At 40.8% G+C, this 19,788-nt stretch overlaps 1 protein-coding gene across 19 annotated transcripts in view; it reads right to left on the bottom strand.

Annotated features, from left to right (window-relative positions):
• The window catches only part of LOC106962215 (ankyrin-3-like), a 45,214-nt gene that overhangs the window by 8,480 nt on the left and 16,946 nt on the right, over positions 1-19,788 (bottom strand). For 7 of the 19 annotated variants that reach the window (XM_015056475.1, XM_015056480.1, XM_015056478.1 and 4 more), the window contains 12 exons: positions 18,682-18,893; positions 18,310-18,517; positions 17,830-17,926; positions 17,509-17,737; positions 17,178-17,303; positions 16,601-16,723; positions 16,045-16,071; positions 15,417-15,498; positions 5,740-13,410; positions 3,996-4,070; positions 2,406-2,537; positions 1,725-1,868 (listed from right to left, as the gene is read on the bottom strand). In XM_015056475.1, the coding sequence (XP_014911961.1) occupies positions 1,725-1,868; positions 2,406-2,537; positions 3,996-4,070; positions 5,740-13,410; positions 15,417-15,498; positions 16,045-16,071; positions 16,601-16,723; positions 17,178-17,303; positions 17,509-17,737; positions 17,830-17,926; positions 18,310-18,517; positions 18,682-18,893 (9,126 nt within the window). The remainder of the gene's footprint in view (positions 1-1,724; positions 1,869-2,405; positions 2,538-3,995; positions 4,071-5,739; positions 13,411-15,416; positions 15,499-16,044; positions 16,072-16,600; positions 16,724-17,177; positions 17,304-17,508; positions 17,738-17,829; positions 17,927-18,309; positions 18,518-18,681; positions 18,894-19,788) is intronic. The other 12 variants (XM_015056489.1, XM_015056482.1, XM_015056486.1 and 9 more) reach the window with 9 other exon arrangements.

Genomic DNA, 19,788 nt, shown 5'->3' with positions numbered 1-19,788 from the left:
CGGTTTAACTGTCGACAATGCCATATCGCTAATGGCATGGGTAAAATTAAGGACGAGCAGCGGCACAACTCTTCTTCTCCGCTTAGCAAGTCGCTATCTTGGCCAAAGCACCGATCCAGCATTACGTTGTGGTTTCACAGATGGCTAAAATTCAGATTTTATTCTAAAAAAATCGCAGAGCATAGGAGCAGGAGCAGATGTTCGATCCAGAAGCTGCTATGTTTTATCAGAAGTTACTCATTCATGGGAAGTAGCTGGTTAGTGTTGCCGGGAGATGTTTCTGTAGACGTTAGTCGCTCTGAAGCAAGAAGAAGAGGAGTAGGAAGAGGAGGAGGGGCAGCAGGGGAGTCTGCTGGTCTCAAAGCAGAGGAAGCTACAGCGGAGCGTAGAGGACGGGAGGCTTGGAGGACACCAGGAGATGGCAGGTACAGTACAGCTAGCAGCAGTGAAAGAAGCAGCGTTATACACTTAAAAAAAAATAAATAAATAAAAAGTAAAATACCCCGGCAGTTTCAACTCATCTGTGAGTGCCATCTTAGACTGAGCGAGATCGACACTCCTAGATGCGTTGAAAAGCTTTCGCCGATTAAAAATAATTTTTAAAAGTGAATTTTTAACTTTAAAAATGTGGGCAGGCCGCATTGCAAGCAGAGTTACACACGTGCATGCAGTTAATTGTCCTTAATCAGTTGGAAATTGCCTCAACGCTTGAAATCATCTTTGTACAAAGATCACACCGTCTCAAGAGAAACACAGATCTTTTCTGTTAAGATGACTTCAGGAACCTTGATAAAGCAGAAACAGGATATGAGGTTCATTGCATAGTTTTTGCTTAAAAATAGCTGTCTTTAAATCATTGACGGAATAAAAGCACTGAGCAAAATAAAAGCAACATAATAATAAAGGCAAGGAAATGTGATATCAAGCATACAATTCAGTGAAGGAAAGTCCAAAAAAAAAAAAAACAAGGAACAAAGGGGCAATTTTTTTTTATCAACGTTTTGCAATTATCGTCAGTGGATTCCACAACACCAGAGATTACTGCCACATTTCATTATTTAGTAGGAAAGACAGAAACACAGAGATAGAGAGAGTAAAAAAAAAAAAGACTCGCCATACTGCATGAACGCAAACATGCTGCTCTGAAGAACTTGTTTTCGATGGGCTTTAAAGGTATGTTGTATCAAAGTTCCGAATATTCACATATACGTAACTAGCGTCCTGCCTCATCTGAAAAATACGCCTCATATGTGCATGTATGCCTTTTTTTAAAAATAAAAAACATTACATTCATCAGATGGGGCAGAGACAGCGATCACTTCCTTCATCATGCTTTTGTGCATTTCCCATAAGAAAAAAAACACACACACACACACAAAAAAAAATAAAAAAAAATCATGCACCGTCTTCACTGGTACAGATTTTTCGACATTCAAAATTGTCCATATTGTCTGTTTTTTTTTTTATGTTTTTTTTTTTTTTTAAAGCTAACTAGCCTACTTGATAACATAAGACACCTTAGATGTCTTAGAGCTACAGAAAACTATCTCAAATAACCGACTGGAGCCCTATGTCGTTTTAGGCTGGCCCCTTGTGGTTTGATCCAGCAGGATTGCTTCAGTATTTGTGTGCACAGTTAGGTCTAACTATCTGGCTGAGAGAGGAAGTGAAGAATGAAGGGATAGACTGAGAGGATAGTTCAGCTAGGGTGGGCTACACTTTACCATCGGACTGATCCGGGAATACTGCGTTATCATCGGCAAAGCAGCGTGTGCCTGTTATGTTACCGTAGTCAAATATGGGCCCTTCCAGCAAAGTCACAATATCCAACCGATTGATCTTAGTCAGCACCGCAGTTAAAGCATCCGCTGGAGGGGAGAAAGAGACAGAGAGGGGGAAAGATGGGTTATGCTTGTCATGTTTCGATCCACAAATTGTGGTCTTCGTTTGAATTATTGGTTTTCATCTCACTCACACCTGGAATGAAAATAGATTTGACTGATCCAACCACATAAAGATAACTCTTGTGACTGAGGAAACTGTTCAGGACTCAGTTCAGAGCAAAGCTGTTATGGCTACTGGAAACTCTTAGTTAGCTACAGAAGAAATGGAGAGGGGGAGAAAGGATGGGGTCTACCTGCCAGGTTCAATATATTAGTAATAAATACATGAAAAATAAATAACCAGTTCTTCAAAAATTGTTGATTAACCATTCAAATGACAAACACAGTAGAAGGGGGGGGGGGGGACGGCACAAACAAGTTAACCTATCTGGCTGCCATCTGTCTAATAGTTGCATCAAAATTTTAGTACAAAAGACTGCAGACCGCAGGAAAACTAGGCAGACAAAACTTGTAAACCAGCAAATCTAAATCAAAACGAACCACACCACAGTTTTTGCTTACTTGTGGCATTTTTACCATCCCTGTGCACCCATTTCTTTAGAAGCATAAAGCTCTGCGCTGTCAGGGAATTTGGGTTTTCCACTCTGATGAAATTGATTTCTTCCACAGAAAAATTCAACTCCCTGGCCAGCTCTGTAAAAGCAGAAGATGCCAAGAAAGATTATTCAAGGTTATAAACAAAACATTAATTTCAACACCAAATCGATTACATAATGTACAATATTTATGTTTATCAGGATAAAAGAAGTTGCAGGAGGGCAAATAGCTGTGCAATGCAAATGTCGATTAAATTACTGATGCTAATTAGAACGAAAAGAGATGTCATTTGAATTCTAAACTGCATGTGTACATATATCACCAACTAATTAATGATTCTATGTTTAGACCTAAATCACAGTCTCTATTTTAATCTAATTAAACGGTCAGATTAAAAATAAATGACTGGGAGCCGTGAAAGTGTTCGAAAAAACAACTCAACTCTAACCTAGCAAGGCACAAGGAGGCGGTGCACGCTGTAAATCTGAAACATTGTGTTCTCTGCGGCTCTGTGACAGCAGGATGCATTAAGTATAGATTTTCTACACTGGACAGACAGAAACACCTCTACAACTGAGCTGTGCACACAGTGATAGAGTCCCACCCATCTGCACACGGGCAGGCAGGCGTGGAGCAGTACTGCAGTGCAGGATGCCAGGCTTGGACTCAAACTGAACTGCAGAGGCCACACCCTTGTTTCTGCTCTTGAGGAAAATGCGCAAACGTATGCCGTATCTGTCTCGTAAATACACTCAGAGTGAAAGTAGCACGATTTATAAGTTAGATTAATATTAATATATCTGCTATGTAATATATCTGCTATGTTAATGCCAATGCTCCACATGCATGCCTAATTAAAAAAAAAAAATATATATATATATATATATATTTTTTTTCTGACTGTAATGGCATTTTATGTTAATTTATAAAGATACATTTTGATTTTGATATATTAGTATTTAGTAAGGTGTGGACCTTAGCTTAAAAGAGCCACTTTTTCGAGAACTAGCACCTGGGCTACATCTGCCACATTTCTTTAGTTCAACCATCAGAACTGCCTGGGAAAATGACTGGATTGTCACACAGGCTTCACAACTTGTCTTGAATCCTCTAAAACATTTCTGGAAACCATTTGCACGCAACCCCACAATGATGAGGGTTAGGTCTACCTTACTGCATCACCCCACACCTATGAAGGATACATCATAAAAATTTGAATGGTATATGTATGATGTATTTAAATGATGTCTTCCAAATCCAGTAAACCGATTTGACCTCATATCAACAAAGCTCCAGTATGCTACTAAACCTGACTGAAGCTATCTGGTGGCAATGAAGAACCTTCTCAGCTGTCATAATGTTGTGACTAATCAGTGTAAATTCCACTGCAGTGAGGAGTCATCAAGACGTTACACTAACTGTCCACTAGATGGCAAAACTGCAACACTTTTAAAACTCCAGTAATGAAGCCTGATTGCAGTTCTGCTGATTCATCGGTCTTGCACTCCAAATTCCTGGATGCAAAGGTAGAAACCGAGATAAATTCAGACTCACCAGTCCAGCTGAGGCCGAGATGGTCAGCTACGATCGCCATGCGGACGTCTGTTCGCTCACAGGGACTCTGGGGGCCTGAGGGATTAAAGCCAGAATAGAAAAACGATCAGTATGACATAATGATGAAAGTCTCCAAATGAGTTACACATGGTTCACCAAAAAAAAAAAAGAAAACAAAAATGGCTCTCAAAGAGATCAATACCATTTACAGGAGGAAAATGTTTCTTTCTGTAAATGGGAAAGCAAATTTTCAGTTCATTTTCAGTAGGAAAGTGAACCGAGAGTTTACTTTTTCCAGACCCCTAACGCATCTAAAATAATTTGGGAAGCTGATATCTGTTAAAATGAACACGACTTGTTCTCATATTGTTTCGTGAGAGTATCAAATATGTTCACTGTCTCAAGTTTCAACTTTTCTGGCCAAACTTTCCTCAAACTTTTCGTTTTAGATCCTCGTTTGATTTAAAGTTTACATTTTTTATGAGAGTAAGGCTATTTTTTGAGAATTAAAAAAAAATAAAAAAATCCAACATTTAATTTGAGTAAAAGTGCACTTCACGATTTTTAGATTTTTATTTTTTAGAAATGTTAAAAACCGCACATCATTTACCTGTCACTTCACCATTTCTGATAGCAATGAAACAAACAGTTACTGTGTAGGGGATCTCTGCCTCGCTGTTCAGGATCCAGATGTAAATCCATATGCTTTTACTTACCAAATGTAAGTAAAAGTGACGCAGAACTTCAGTCCAATTAAAAGCTTGAGGATGTTTGAGGCCAGAAAATGAATAATTATATATATATCTATATCTATATATATCTATATATATATATATATATATATATATATATAGACATAAATGTTTGCTTTTAGACATAAATGTTTGCTCTTCAATATTAGTATTGAAAGTTTTAGCACTACAGAGTTTTCTGCCACAACACACAACAAACAGTTAAGCATCAGGCAACATTCCCTCTCACTGATAAAAACAGCTCAAGGCTTCAATTTGGTCATACAAGTAGCAGTTTGCATTTATGTAGCTTCCAAGGTGAGCCGATGTACTGTTTTCAAAGTAATTTCAAAAAGGAAACCACAAAATACTGTCTAAGAACCAGGCAAACTGATTGGAACATATTAGGAGTGAAAGAGAGCTGTGTCTTCTGGTGAAACGCAAGACTGAAATCACTAGAGGTGCAATGAAACTGGCAAGTGTGCAGTTACCCTCAATTTAATATGGAATTCGTCCTCCTAAGTCTGCCTCTTGAATATATTTGCAAACCACTGGTACTAAAATGGTAGATCGATTCACTTGTTACACCGTCCACATTTTGTAAAACCAAATCTAAGGAAGTTGATACCTTTAACTCTACATCAAGAGTATCTAATGCCAATTCTTAAGAGCCAGTGTCCTGCATGTTTTAGCTCCAACACTAGGGATTTAAATTATTCAATCATGTCCTCAAGTGTATGGTCAAGTTCTGCTGGGGCCTGGCAATGAACCGTTATTTCATTCGGATAGGCTGGGCTAGAGAACGATCTAAGACATACAGGACTCTTGGTCTAGTGGACTACTGTTGGTCACCTCTGCTCTACAGCTACATCAGACAGCACAGGACACGGATAACAGGAAGGACAGGAAGAAGACAGCTACACTTACGTCACGTTACAGATCACCCACAACAGCTACATGCATCGTTTAGAGAAAGGTAAAGTGCTTAAAGTGTTTAGAAAGAGTTTACAAACTAGTCTCGTTCTCCATCACAGGAGTCGTGATTGGTTGATCAACCTGACTCCCTTCCTCCATCTGCTCACGCTCCTTCCCTCCATGTGTCCGCCTAATCTTCCTCCTGCTTGTCCTCATCCTCTTACTGACATCTCTAGTGGGTGGTGGTGATGTGGTGGTGGAGGTGGGGGTGGAGGTAGAGGTGCAGGAAGAACTGGAACTCCTAGAAGCTACAGACGGTTCTGACAGGGAAGTGTTCCTGGTGGTACTGAATCTGCAGCTCTCCTCATCTTCAGTGGGCAAAGTTTTCCCTGCTAACACAGCTTCAGCCTCCTTGGATTTGGTTTTGTTTAAAGATTTGGCTGCTCCACTATTAAGAGAGTTTGTTGTAAAGTTCTTCAGGACTACTGCGCTGTTTTCATTTTTGCCTTTTGATGATCTGTGTGTGTGCTTAGATTGAATTCTTCCCTCATTTAAATTTTTGTTAAGTCTGAGTGTAGGATTGTTTCTGGCCAGTGGCTGTTTTGGGGAACTAGAAGGGATTTTAATGGCTTTCAAAATAGGGATTCGGGATTTAGGAAATAAAGTTTTAAAAGGGTCAAATCGTTCCCAAACTTTATGTTGCATCTTATGTGTCCTGAGAGAAAATTCACGAGCATTTTCTTTCGAAATGCCCATTATTTCATGATGCCTTTGGCTGCATAGTTTGTGGTTAGCCACCCTCAAGGGCAACTTGGATCTAAATATATGGCCTTTGACTCCTTTGGCTTCTGTTTTTGCTATTGCTACATTAAAAACAGTCTCGTCTTTCCCATAGTGTTCCTCTAACTGGCTTAAAGAGGTTTCTGACCCACTGACTTCCTGCAGTGCTGGTCTTGCAGAGGACAACAAATTGGACATGATGCTGCTATCTTGAGAAATACCTAAATAGGAGTCAGGGATAGTGCTACTGGTATTGCTGCTCAATGTTTGCAGATTGCTGGTCTGTTGTGAAGGTGCTGAAAGACAATCGGTGCTTTGGTAACAAGTCTTTTCATCTTCTGGGTTCTGTTTAGGTCTGTCTGCACAAATATTGCCGTCAGAATAGTAATCCATGACAAATGACGGTTTCCTCAAAGAGTTATGTGCTACGTTTAACGTATCAAAATGAATGTGATCTGCATAGTCTGGTATAGCACAATAACATCTATCTGCAGTGGTTCCTGAAACATTATCACTACTCCGATTAAAAGTGCTTGTATATTTAGAAGTGCTATTTGAAGCATCAGATGATGCTAGCTTTAAACCTGCTTTAAAAGTAGAGAATTTTGACTCGGTGGTGGAAGCTGACTCTTTGCATGTGCTGTAACCAGTCACATTGGCTATCTCTACAGTCATTGTCTGAATGGAGACTTGAGGGACTGGTAAGGTATACTGAGAATTAAACTCATTAATGCATTGTGAGGAGGCATCGTTTTCAAAGTCCCTGACCCTGTACTTGCCTGCTGAGTAGTAATGCTCACCAATCTGAAAAAACTGGAGCCTCTCCTCCACCATGTCCCTCTTGCTCATGTCAATCGCACCACTGCGTGTCATCTCAAACATCTTCCCTTCATGGAAGGGGAATGGGTTTGGTTCACTCGTTGGTGTGCTATCGTCCGTTGGAGTTTGAGCAGGTGTAGTTTCTGCTGTCGTAGCCTGAGACTGGTCTTCAACAGCTAGTCCGTAAGGCTTTGGCTCCCCATTGTTTCCCCTTGTTCCCCCCATGTCAACAATTTCTCCTTCACCGCTTTTACTGGGCCATGGATCAAAGTCCAGCCCCTTACTGGCAACAGTCTTAAAAGGAGAATTGAACTCCTCTTCTAATTTGTAACTAAAGTAAGAGTCTGAAAATCCTTCTTTCTCTGAGTGTTCCTGGGTTTTAGCTCCATCTTTACTAACGACATCAGATTTTCCGTTACAGGTGGAGGTATCATTTTTTAAAATGTCTTTCTGGCATTCCTCGGGGGTCTTCTCCTCCTCAATAACTTCCAGTTTGGTCTGGGGAAAAGAACGATCGGAAGACCTAAATGTGTCTGTTGCCCAAACATCTCTCCGACTGTCTGGAAGTCCAAAAAGTCGTAAATCAGCCTGCTCACACAGGCCATCATCCTCATCTTGAAGCTCATAGCCATCGAGAGAGTCTATCTCTGTGGCATCTGTGTCATGAGAAAACTCAGCTGTTGTGGCTATTGAGCAGTCTGTTATTGACTGGTCATTTCCATTTTGTTCACAGTCATTATCCTCCCCTTTACCATTGGAAGCTTTGGAACCATTGGTGGAGCCATTGGAACCATTGGTCCCACCAGGTTCTTTGTTGCCATTTTTGTCATGTCTTTTAGATTTCAACATTTTCTCTTTCTCTTTTTTCTTTTCCTCTTCTTCAGGAAGATTGGAGGTCAATTTTTTACATGGAATTGGCTGGAAGATTGACTCATCATCTTCGTCAGCATTTGATTGACTGTCATCTGTGCTAGGGGGCACCGGAGTAGGGGGTTGTATACGTATAACTGGTTCGGTCAGATGCTTGTCGTGTTCCTCTTGTAAGTTCACTTCCATCATTTCTGTCTCAGTCTCTGAAGAGGCACAGGAGCCCTTTCTCTCTGTGTCTGAAATTTCTGAAGCTGAATCCAGAGGGGGAGGAGGAGGAAACTCAATGTATGCAATACCCTTGTCTTTTGACACTTCTTGTTGCTCCTGATCTTTAATATCACCATCAAAGTTGTTGATGGTTTCTTCTTCTTTAAAATTATCAGGCAATTCCAGCTGATTGTCATTCATTTTTGCTTTTTCTTTATTAGCATTCGCAAGGTCTGCCTGGGCGTCATGAACACTATTTTTGCTTTCTATTGTTGCCTCTTTAAATGAGAAAACTGTGTTTGCTTGACCATCTTCCTCCGAGTCCTCAGATACCTCCATGATGGGGCTTGGCTTGCCTGAAATGAATTCCATAAAGCCATCAGGAGTTTTGCATGTGAGGTCATAGCTGACCTCTTCAGAGCTGGGGGTTTCTGGTGTAAGAGGACTTTTCCCTGAGCTGTCTATGAAGGAAACTTGCTCTAATGTATCATCTTCTGGGCTTATGGGACTAATTGCGGAGCTTGATTTCTGTTTTACTGTGTACAGTGACCCCTTAGCCTCCCTCTCTGCCTGCCTGCCAACCTGGACATAAACAGGCAATGTTTTGATGCCTTTGAAGTTCTCTTTGGTTGTTACAACTGGAGGAGCTATTATTTTTTCCAGTATTTCTCTGGGGCTGGGAAGATTATTGGAGTTAGAATCTTTCGGTGAATTGTCAAGAATTTCAAAGGTTAAATCTGTTTTTGCTGGGCCTGTTTCTGGGCTTTTAGGTTTAGATAGTGTAGGTATCTGCGAGGGTTTTGTTGTCGTCTGTTTCTTTGTAAGGTTGTTATCTAAACAGGGGGTTGTGGTTCTTACAGGAATCTGTGATTCTGTCTTTTTTCTAAGGTTTTTGTTTATTGGTTCCTCTGAATCATTTTTGGGCAGTTCAGGTTTTACATCTTTAGTAGATGACACACTTTTAGTGGTTTGCTGGTATTTTTTAGCATCACTGTCAAAAACAACAGACATCCTAGTAGTGTAGCTTTTATTACTTTCCTTAATTTCCTGGGTCACACTGAACTGATTATCTTTACCTTTAGGTGCTACTTTATCAGTCGTAGTTTCACAAATGTCATGAGGGGGCTCAATTAAGTTTTTGTTTGGAAGCTTGTCTGCTTTGGGAATTTTAGATGTGGGTATCGGGTCAGGCTTGCTATTTGCTTTGTCTTTCTCATTCTTTTCTTGGACATTTTCTTCTGATGTTTCAGATACTTTTGAGGATTTTCCTCCAGAGCCAAATTGGTAAACAGGTAGTTTGCTTTCCTGCAATTTCTTTACTGATGGTTTTGGTTGTACAGGTGGAGGGATTTTAGTAGGACTGGACTGACTTTGACTGACCTTCTGAGCAGCAGATTCAAACTTCATCCTCACTGCACTGACCTTTGATGTTGAAGTTACATGAGCTGGAGACGAGGGTTCAGACAAAGAGGTCTTTGGTTCTTGTTTGATTTTATCTTGAGTAGTACAAGAGCTGACACTTTTCTGAGGACTACTTGGTAAGCTAGAGCTTTTCTTCTCTACTGCTGGAGAGCTGCTAAAAAATTTATCAACTGAAGGTTCCTTAAGTTTGGTTTTACTAAAGAACTCATCCCCTGCTTTAGGTTTCTGTTGTGTTTTTTCTGGGCTGCTGGAGGTAGAGTTAGGCCAGGATCTAGGCTCCTTCAGTCCTCTAATTGGCTTTTTCTCAGGAGACTGTAGCTCATCATTAAGCTTCTCTGTTTTATCACGGAAAAACTGAGATACCTCACTGAGTTTTTCTTCAGCCTCCTTCACTGTTTGATCTACTCGATCTTCATAAAGTAGTTTGTCCCTACTTCTATCATGTTTGTCTTCAGTAAATCTCATCCAAACCGCATGTTTTGGACTGCCTGGTTCTGTTGAGTAATGGAGCACTGTCACCTTGTCAAACTGAGAAGGTTCATCTTTGTGCAGGAATTTACCTGATTTAGGGGACCCATCTTTTGATGACTTAGAAACAAACTCTCTTTTCGGGCTTCCTTTGCCTTGATTTGTGCCCTCAAACCTACCAGTCTCCTCAGAGGCAAGGTGGCGGTTTTTGTCTGCCACCGTTGCAGAATCCTCTGCGTCTGAATAAGACTGCAATGATGTTTCAATTTTTTCTGAGAGAAGCATTTTCTCAGCAAACTTATACGATTCTCCTCGAACTTCAGATAGTTCATCATCACAGTATTCTATGGAGTGCTGGCTTAATAGTTTTAGAGCTTTATACGAATCATCTCCTATGAGTTGGGCAGAACTTGGACGACTGTCCTCTTCTTGTGACACTGGAGTGTTAACGCGAGATGTTTCTAGGAAGGAGGGCAACGATTCTTCGGCAGTAAGCTCTTCTTCTTCCTGCTGGGCCTCATCATAATCAGTAAGCTCCTTTATTCCACGGTCACTTTTGTAGACGTAAAGCTCAGGGTGCTTCTTTGTTTCTCTGATAATAACCTCAGTTGGGTCTGATGTGCTGTGGCCCTTTTCAATATGAACTTCAATTATCCTCTCAACTTTAGGTTTGGATTTAATATCTCGTTCTAGAAACCTTGGGGTGAGTTCATCACCTTTGACAGACTCTTGGCTAGCTTTGTGTTCAAAGAGGCCTGCCAGTTCTTTAGATGGGTCTCGTCCTGACTGAAAAGCTTTCATGATGTCTCTGACTGACATGGCTTCCTCTATCATTTCTGCGCCGTCCGTCAGTTGAGGCTTGTGATACACCATACGGGTTGTGGTAGTGATATGAGTTTCCTCTTTAAGACACATGCTTTTGTTCATTAAGGCATCCTCTTCTGGTATTTTCATCTGCAAAGCTTTTGATGATGAACTTTCTGGCTCTAGAGGAGGTAAAGCAGATGCAGCTTCCTCCATGACTCCAGGCTCAGAAAGATCATCCGGCTGCTCGTAGCTCCTGATGTGGACAACCTCAGTTCTGGTCTCAGTTACACAGGGGGGGATTGGGGAATCTGTAAATAAAGGTTTGGGGCCTGTGCTTTCTGCACTTTGAGGAGCAGAAGGTGTTTTTTCACTTCTCGTCTCAAACCCGCTGTCTGAGAGGGGACTTTTATCTTGCTCATGAGACAGCTCCTCGGGAGATTCCAAGATTGTGTCCGACCCTTGGTATGACTCAGCAAGCTTGCTTAAGTCCTTCTCTGAGGGAGATCTGATCATGCCTGAAACTGGAGGAGGCATTTTGAGTTTGTGCTCTTGTATGGTCATGGATGGCTTGAGCACTCGTTTTTGTTTTTCCTCCCCCTCTATTTTCACCTCATCCTCATGCTCGCTTTTCAACTGTGCCATTTTCGACAGAGAACTTGCACCAATGTCATTTGTTAAGTAATCTACCACTTTACTGAATTCTAACTCGTTGCTTGGCATCGACTGGTGCTTAAAAAGAGCGTTTTCGTCAAATGGAGAGTAACAGTCTCGGAGAACACTTCTTTGTGCCTCCTCTATCTCGTCTCTGGAAAATTCCTGCCATTCCTCCTCTGAACTTGTCTCATGACCTGAAATGGTCTTATCTTCAGCCATGATATCCTTTTGTAGTATCTCACTGACTTTGACTAAATCTTTTTTGACCTTCTCAACTAGTGTGTGTGGCTCCTGATCTTCTAACTTAGACTCTTTAGGTGTGCCAGTGTTTGATGTTTGTACAGTTTTAGCAGCCATTTGTGTGTCTGTCTGGAGGATAGCCGTCATTCTAATTAGGTCCTGTTTCATATCTGCTACATCTTTAAGTATCTCCTGATTGGAGGCTGCAGTTGGATGGATGATTGGCGGTGTTATAAATGGAGGAGATTTTAATTGTGATTTCAGTTTTGTTCCAGTAACGCATGAGGGGAAAGATGAAGAAGAGGTGGACGAGGTACGAGGAGAATCGGGCAGTGCCATTTTGAGAGACCCAGGACCCGGTTTTACAGGGGTGTCAGGGAGGACATTGACAAGTGAATAAACAGGGACAGTCATTGTATTTGAGGAGACTGCTGGACTTGGGCTTGCTGATGCAGATCTCAGAGAACCATAAGCAGAGGTTGCTGTTGCAGATCTGCGTGAAGATGACAATGACCTAAGTGTGCCATATCCTGAGACTGAGTACGAGTCTAAAGCTTCATTTATGGCTGCACTGACACCGGAGGTTGCTGCCTGAGTGGTGGCTTGGATCCTCTCCTGAAGACTGTTGCTTCTCTCTGAGAGAAGACGTGAAGAAGGCGAGGATGGGGTGGAGGAGGAGGATGGGTATTTAACAGGTGAGACTGATCCGTTCATCATGGAAAATTCTGAGGAAGCAATGGTTGTCTGACCGGTTGAGGACACGGACGACATGGATGTCCTCCCTCCTCGGGATGTGACTGTTGAGTCAACAGACATCTTTAGAGATGAGAGACTGGACATGCTTTTAACAGGAGAAAGGTTGGCAACTTCTGAAGCAGCTGTTGTCACAAGGGCAGATTTAAAAGGCAGATTAGAACTGTAGCGGTTGTACAGGGATTTTGGTGATGTGACAGAAGCAGTAGCAGCTGATGACCTCTCAGATAAAGAAGCATTTGGTGCTGAAGGATGGAAAGGGGTCCTTGATGCATAAGCCAGAGCAAGATTTTTAATTGATGCCGGATCTGTGGCAGGTTTACTTCCAGGTGTTGCAAGGATGGCAGACCCGTGAATGGGGTATGGTCCCTGCTGGACAACAGTTTTAATTGGTGAAGGCACAGTCCTGTAAGACCTGATGGGGGATGATGGTACGTCGCTGATCGATTTAACTGGGGATGACGAGGCGGGTGCTGGGGGTGAAACGCCCAAGGTTGCTCTTATAGTTGTGGGACATGCAGGTGAAGGTGCTGAGAGGGGCCAGGCGGATTTTAATGGAGAACTAGCTGGTGAGCCTGCCGGTGGATCGGCAGAGGCGAGGAGACCCCCCACTCCGATGGGCCTTGTTTGGCCAGGGACGGTAATAGGAGCAGTCGACCATGGTGGGTAAGGTCTGGTTGGAAAGACAGGTTTGTGAGGGTGACCAGAAGGCAGTGTTCTTGTTGCTGCATTTCGTTCAACTGCTGTTTCTTCAGGTGAAGTTAGAGAAAAAAAATGATAACAAACGGGATGGTGTAGAAAATAATCAACAGAATGGAAAAGAATAGAGAGAAAAGAAATATATGTTGGAGAAGAAAAAAAATGAGAAAAAAAAGACAACACCAGAGGAGGAAGAGTTGGTCAGTGAGGCTGTTGTAGTATTGGGAAGGGATAAACTGCAGTTTTTAATTGCTGAGTAAGACATTTAAGAAACGACTAAAAATGGAGCTACAGAAAGAAACAGTGTTCTTGTGTGGTCATGGTTTAGGTAATGACTAAACAGGCTCCAGGTCAGTTCACCCCTTTGCCAAGTCTTAATATCATTTCATACCCAACAATTCACATTTTTCTCATCCTATTTCAATCTTGTACAGTAAAGAAACCGAGTCAAACCCATGTCAGTAAGCCATGGAATATCAGCTTATGTTAAAATGCTATTAATTATTTTAAATAATAGATTTTTTAAATTGATAGGGCAAATTAGGGCAAAATTTTTATTTTTATTTTTATTTAATTAATTATTTATCAATCAACCAATAAATAAATAAATTTATTTATTTTATAAAAATACATTTTATCAAGTCATTATTGATAAATAAATGTATTATTTTACCAATAATAAATGATTATTAATAAAATAATCATTTGAAAACAACACTTTTATTTAATTAGGTCATTTATGTCTGATTTTGATATATATTAAATTGTATTATTAGCCACAAATTTTGTACTCTTCTCTATTTTCACTTATGTTAGTTGAGATCTGAGATTGTGTTTGTTGCCCCATGACATTCAACGACTACAAAGACATGACTTCCAATTGTTAGAAATTATTTCTGGAGTCAAATACATATCCCCACACTAGATTTTGATAAGAATATAAAAATAAAAAAAAACTTCCTTGCATCGCCAATTGTCAAAGTTGGTATGAAAACAGGTTAAAGTTGATACACAGTTGCTGCCACACATCCTGTGTTAGACAGCGTCATTTCATATCTGAAATATTAAATGACCACAAATTCAAAGGTACAACTGGGCAAAGGGAGAACATGACCAGAACCCAAGTCCAACAGTAGCAACAAGGATGGAGGAAATAAACTCAACAAAACACATAAAGCAGCAAAGTAAATTTGCAAAGACGATGACATAGATCGACAGCTGAGAGACAAAATAATGGCGGGACAAATGCAAGATGATAAACACAAAAAACAACTTCTCTCTTTGGACTTCAAACATTTTAATACCAGCATATTGTCTCTGGCTTGAAATTAAGACCACTTTTTATAGTGCCTTTTATCTGTTTGGCCCAAAAAGGACAGTCTTTTTCACAGGCAGTTTAAACATTATGATAAAATAAAGCAAAGAGCTGCAGAACTTCCCATTTTCCTTTATCTTTTGTAAATAAAAAAAAGACAAAATGTGCTGTCCAAGACTCCAGCTTTAGCCCATTTTGTCATGCAGCATCAAACCTGTGACAAGCAGAGCCTGGGAAAACAAAAAAAGTAACTCAAGACCTCCAGCATGCATTCTTGTACCAAACTAAGCTGAAACATTGCCACAAAGCCAAATAAAAAAGCCTTAAAACAAAAACAAAAAACCAAGAGCACAAATGAAACGCAAACAGAATTTTACTTTGACTTCCATCCAAAAGGATAATTCTTCCTTGTAAGTTAAAGTAAAATTTTGCAGAATTTAAACTTCCAAAACACAGCCGTTGGAACTCGAAAGGCGCACACTTCACAACGTGGGCAAGCACAGCACACAAAACTTAAAAATCACTCATGCAAAAATATATACCATGTTGTGAACAAGCACATGAACAGTATGTGTCGTATGTGGAATGAGAAATATGTGTTTGTCACAATAAGAAAGTCATTTCTACACAATGTTCACTCATTTTACAAGTTAATTAAACCTCTTTGCACACTTATCAATCCAATAAACTTGGCAAAATTTTAAACTCAAAGGGGTTTGTTAGTGATGAAGTCAAACTCACTCTGTGCAGGCTCAGTCAGATAGCTGTAGCGCTTACGTAAGGCTAGGGATGCAAAGGTATGACGTCGATCTGGCTTTTCAGTCTGCAACAATAGCAAACAACACAAAATCCTATCAGTTTTAGGTTACCCTATATTCCAAACTGCTACAAAATGAGCACCTTTAAATTATAAAACTAAACCAAACCTGGCAGTCTGTGGTAATTTATACTTATAAATTCACCGATCTGTAACTATGCTTTTAGCTATGTTAGATGTGAGTATAATAAACTAGCCAATTTAGTCACGATAAGTTTAAAATCTCTCAAACACAAATCCCTAATTTTGCAAAAGTCAAATTTGGGAAATTCATAGATCCTGTAGAGCCAGTTTTATCTCATACTGGAGTGTGCAAGGGAACATGGATGGAAATAAGAGATGAGTTTTTTGGGGGATTGGGGGTTCTGACAAAGCTACCATATATCATGCAAAACTGTGCAGCTAGAAGGGGCCATGGACAGGGAAAGCTGGTAATGCCCCTTGCAAAACATGGTAAAAAAAGAAAAAAAGAAAAAAGGCATAAAGGAGCAGAGCGGGGCCGCTATTGATCTGGTGCAGAGGACAGCACATGGTGGGGAACGTGTGGTTTACCTCGTCCTCGGCATCTGACTCCGATTCCTGGTTCCCAAGATGCATTGCAGAAACAGGGGGAGTAACATAATGGAAAGCAGGGGGAAAAGAAACATCAGGGAGTGAAAAAGGAGTGATTGACAGAAGCTCAAATGCAGAAGTGAAGCCACTTCAGCAAAACCAAAGCAAAAATAAAAACGCACACAGAAAATAAATTATATGCAAACAAAGCGCCAACATCCAGAAGCAATAACAGCAAATGAATCAAGCCCAAAAAACAGCCCAAAAATAAAATAGAAATAAAAAATATAAAGCACACAAGCTCTCAGCCAAAGGGATCCAAATCAAAGGGCAGAAAGAATCAAAATAAAACGGCAATGACACGAATCCACTGCAGAGATAACCAGTGACTAAAACAGAGAGAGAAGCTTTAAACAGATAAAAGACACTGTGGCAGCAGGTTTGCCAAAATTCTACCTCCGTCTTTCATCAATCTGTACCATGGGGCCGAAAACCACCCTAACCATGAGTGTGGTTATGGATGTGAAAACAGAATGGAGAGTTCCCACTGCCTTACCTTTTTCACCGCGGGAAGCGTGATGTTCAGGTTGCACACGGCAGTCTGTGGGAGGCCTTTGGTTGACCTACACTCTTTAAGGAAAGTGAGGCGACCACATGGCTCCTGACTGGGATCTCTAACCTGCAGGGAGAAAATTTTATCTCTACATATTACTTTCAGTTCTTTGCTCTGTTGCAGATTTCTTCAACTAATAGCATGTATGTCAGTACTGTACACTTGCAGTGGTGTAAAAGAAAAAAACAAACAAACAAAAAAATAAACTTTCTCCCTTACAGGGCTGTTCCATTCTTGTTTTTGTGTGACCTTTCCAACACAAATTCTGGTTTTAGTCTGAAATAACCAGACAATGAAAATAATTCAACTCCACCAGGCACTGTCAAAAAAAAAAGCTCTTTAAATATTAACTGGTTGTGTCAACCTTGATGACAAGAATGGCAATGAGTCTTTTACATCACCATGAAGGTGAAAAATATCACTTAGGGTGACAAAGTGGTTTGCAAGACCCAGTATAAATACATCCATATTATACTTTCTCCTCTATATCAGTATGAAAGGATGGGTGTGGTTTGATTACCTTAACACAGAAGGGCAAACGGTTTTCCTTGAAGGCGTAGAAGTTAAGAACTAACTGTTGACCAGCTTTGGTTAACGGAGCCAAGTTTCCATAGCAATCCACATAGATGGGCCTTCCCTCCAGGACCTGAAATAAGTATGAATCAAGAAAAAAAAACAGATGAAAATTAAGAAATTAGAAGATGTAATAACAAATAATTTTGTAATAATTTAACAGTAGTGTGAAAAAAAAAAGTTTTGCATTATATGTATTTTTATTTTCCCCCAGAAGGTTCTTGAAGCTGAAGAGAAGAGCAGACACTAAGTTAAGAAGATGCAGTAAAACTGTGTACCTCTATGTCTTTGCTCCTCGCCACCTCCTCAAAGTTCTCCTGCTGCTCCAGGGTTTTGTCCACCTTGTCGTCTGTCATGCAGAAGCACCTAAGGCTGGACTCCACTGGGTCATTCATCTTAGCAAACACAACAAACTTGGCCATGTAGGGCACACAGATCAGCTCTCTGTAGAGCTGAGTGGCCAAGCTTACTGTCTCGGGGATCTGGTGGCAGTCTGCTAACCAGAACCTGCAAAGAGAAACAACAATACAGAAACCGATGGAAGCTTCACGCATTTATGAATAAATAACCATTCGTGGCGTTTGTCCGGTATGTCTCACCTGGCAGAGACATTGGTAGTGAAAGAGACGCAATCATTAACAAATGTGAGGGGAGTTGTTCCAGTGATGTCCTCCCACTGCGCTGGAGATGTTCCACCTGCACACAGATACAATTTTACACTTAATGTGATTCATTTGAAATCAAAATATAAACCAGTTATTTAATAGATAAAAATAAGCAACTGCAACTTTTATTTATACTGGTGGCATTCTGCAAAGGTATCCATATGCTTTGAAATTTTATTTTTTTACATTTTGTCAACTAACAATCAAAAGACTTCTGTGTATTTTACTGAGATTTTATGTGGAAGGAAAATCCAAGGGTTATGAAACAAAACCCTAAAATATTCCTTCAAGTCGGACATTTTCATGCCCACAGCTCATAGTCTTCGAATGTTTGTGTATGTGCAGAGTAAAAAAGTGATCCTGCCTTTTTATTTACTTGACAGCACCAAAGAGCTACATAATACCAGCACTCACCTGTTATGCTACAGAGGAGGCGGAGGCAGGGTGTACTGTCTCCTTTGTAACCGTTAGTAAGCCCTTCCCCTGAGAGCGGCGGCACAGGGATCGTCATGGTGATGGGCTTGTGGAACTTCCTCCTCCTGGGCTCCACAGTAACAATGGGGCTGAAGGTTGCTCGGTTACCAAGGATTTTCTTTACAGTGTCCTCAGGAATTGGCTGGGCCTAGCGGAAGAGACACAATGGCGATTGAGCGATGTGAGATTAATTTTAAGATATTTACATTGCTTTGAATTGTAAATATTCAAAGCTTCTGTACTCAAAACTGAGTAGAAACGCTCAGTACAGAAGAAATGCACCAACAGACATGGGAAGCTTTAACCATATACCTGCAATCCAACTTTTATTTTCTTTGTCAGCGCCCCCTCAGGGAAGGAAGCCTGAACTAATGGGACGCTCCGGCTGTTGAGAGTCCCACCCTCTGGTCCCATTTGATGGGTCTCCTGTCTGACCCGGGACACCACAGCAAAATACTGTGGAAAGTCCTTGGTGATGATACGGCAGATCCTCTTCCTCTCCAGCTCCTCAGGACTGTCCAGCTCTGTGAGGAAAGTGTTCGTGTTGTAGAAGATCACTCGCATGTGTCTTGCAATAACCTCTGCGCTCATGGAACGTTTCCACAAAGTTAATGTTAAAAGCACAACGGTAATGTACTCTAATGACATTTTATGCAATCGACAAACACAGTAGTGCATAATGCTGAAGTAGGAGGAAAAGTATGTATGCTTTTTGAAATTATTCAGAAATGAGAGCTGACATGGATATGGGTTGCATGTGAGTAACAAAACTGGATGTGGATCATAAATCCCTGTTGTTTGTACACAGCCTAAGAATGAGGAGGACACTACCGCAAACCTACAAGGACAAACGTCCAAATAAATTTACAGAAGTACATTCATCAGAGACGCAGCCAAGAGACCCATGGTAACTGTACTGCAGAGCTGCAGAGATCCCCAGGTCAAGTCGAAAAATCTGTTGGCAGGACTATTAGTTGTGCACTACAAAAATCTGTCCTTTATGTAAGAGTTGCGAGACGAAAGCCATAAACGTCTTATTTGAACTTTGGCACAAATCACAAAGGGGACACAGCAAATATGTGAAAGAAGTAGATCAGATAACATGAAACCAAAATTTAACTTTTCACCTTAGAAAACACTATAGGTGTGTGTGTGTGTGTGTGTGGGGGGGGGGGGGGGAAGAATTTCAAATTGAAAAAATCCTCCAAAACTTTCTCTCCAGCATGGTTTAGCAACGACAAGGAAGCTGGTCAGAGTCTATTAGAAGATGGATGGAGCTAAATACGAGGAAATCGAGAAAGGAAACCTGGCAGAGGCTGCGGAACACTTTAGAAAGTGGAGGACGTTCATCTTCCAGCAAGACAATGACTCTAACTATACAGCCAGTGGTACAGTGGAATGGTTTCATGTCAAAGCATT

Source organism: Poecilia latipinna, unplaced genomic scaffold, assembly GCF_001443285.1.
Source record: "Poecilia latipinna isolate Pla-1442-1.1 unplaced genomic scaffold, P_latipinna-1.0 Scaffold1386, whole genome shotgun sequence".
Taxonomy (NCBI): domain Eukaryota; kingdom Metazoa; phylum Chordata; class Actinopteri; order Cyprinodontiformes; family Poeciliidae; genus Poecilia; species Poecilia latipinna.
Note: the sequence above shows the minus strand (reverse complement) of the source record. Positions and strands in the feature narration are given on the sequence as shown.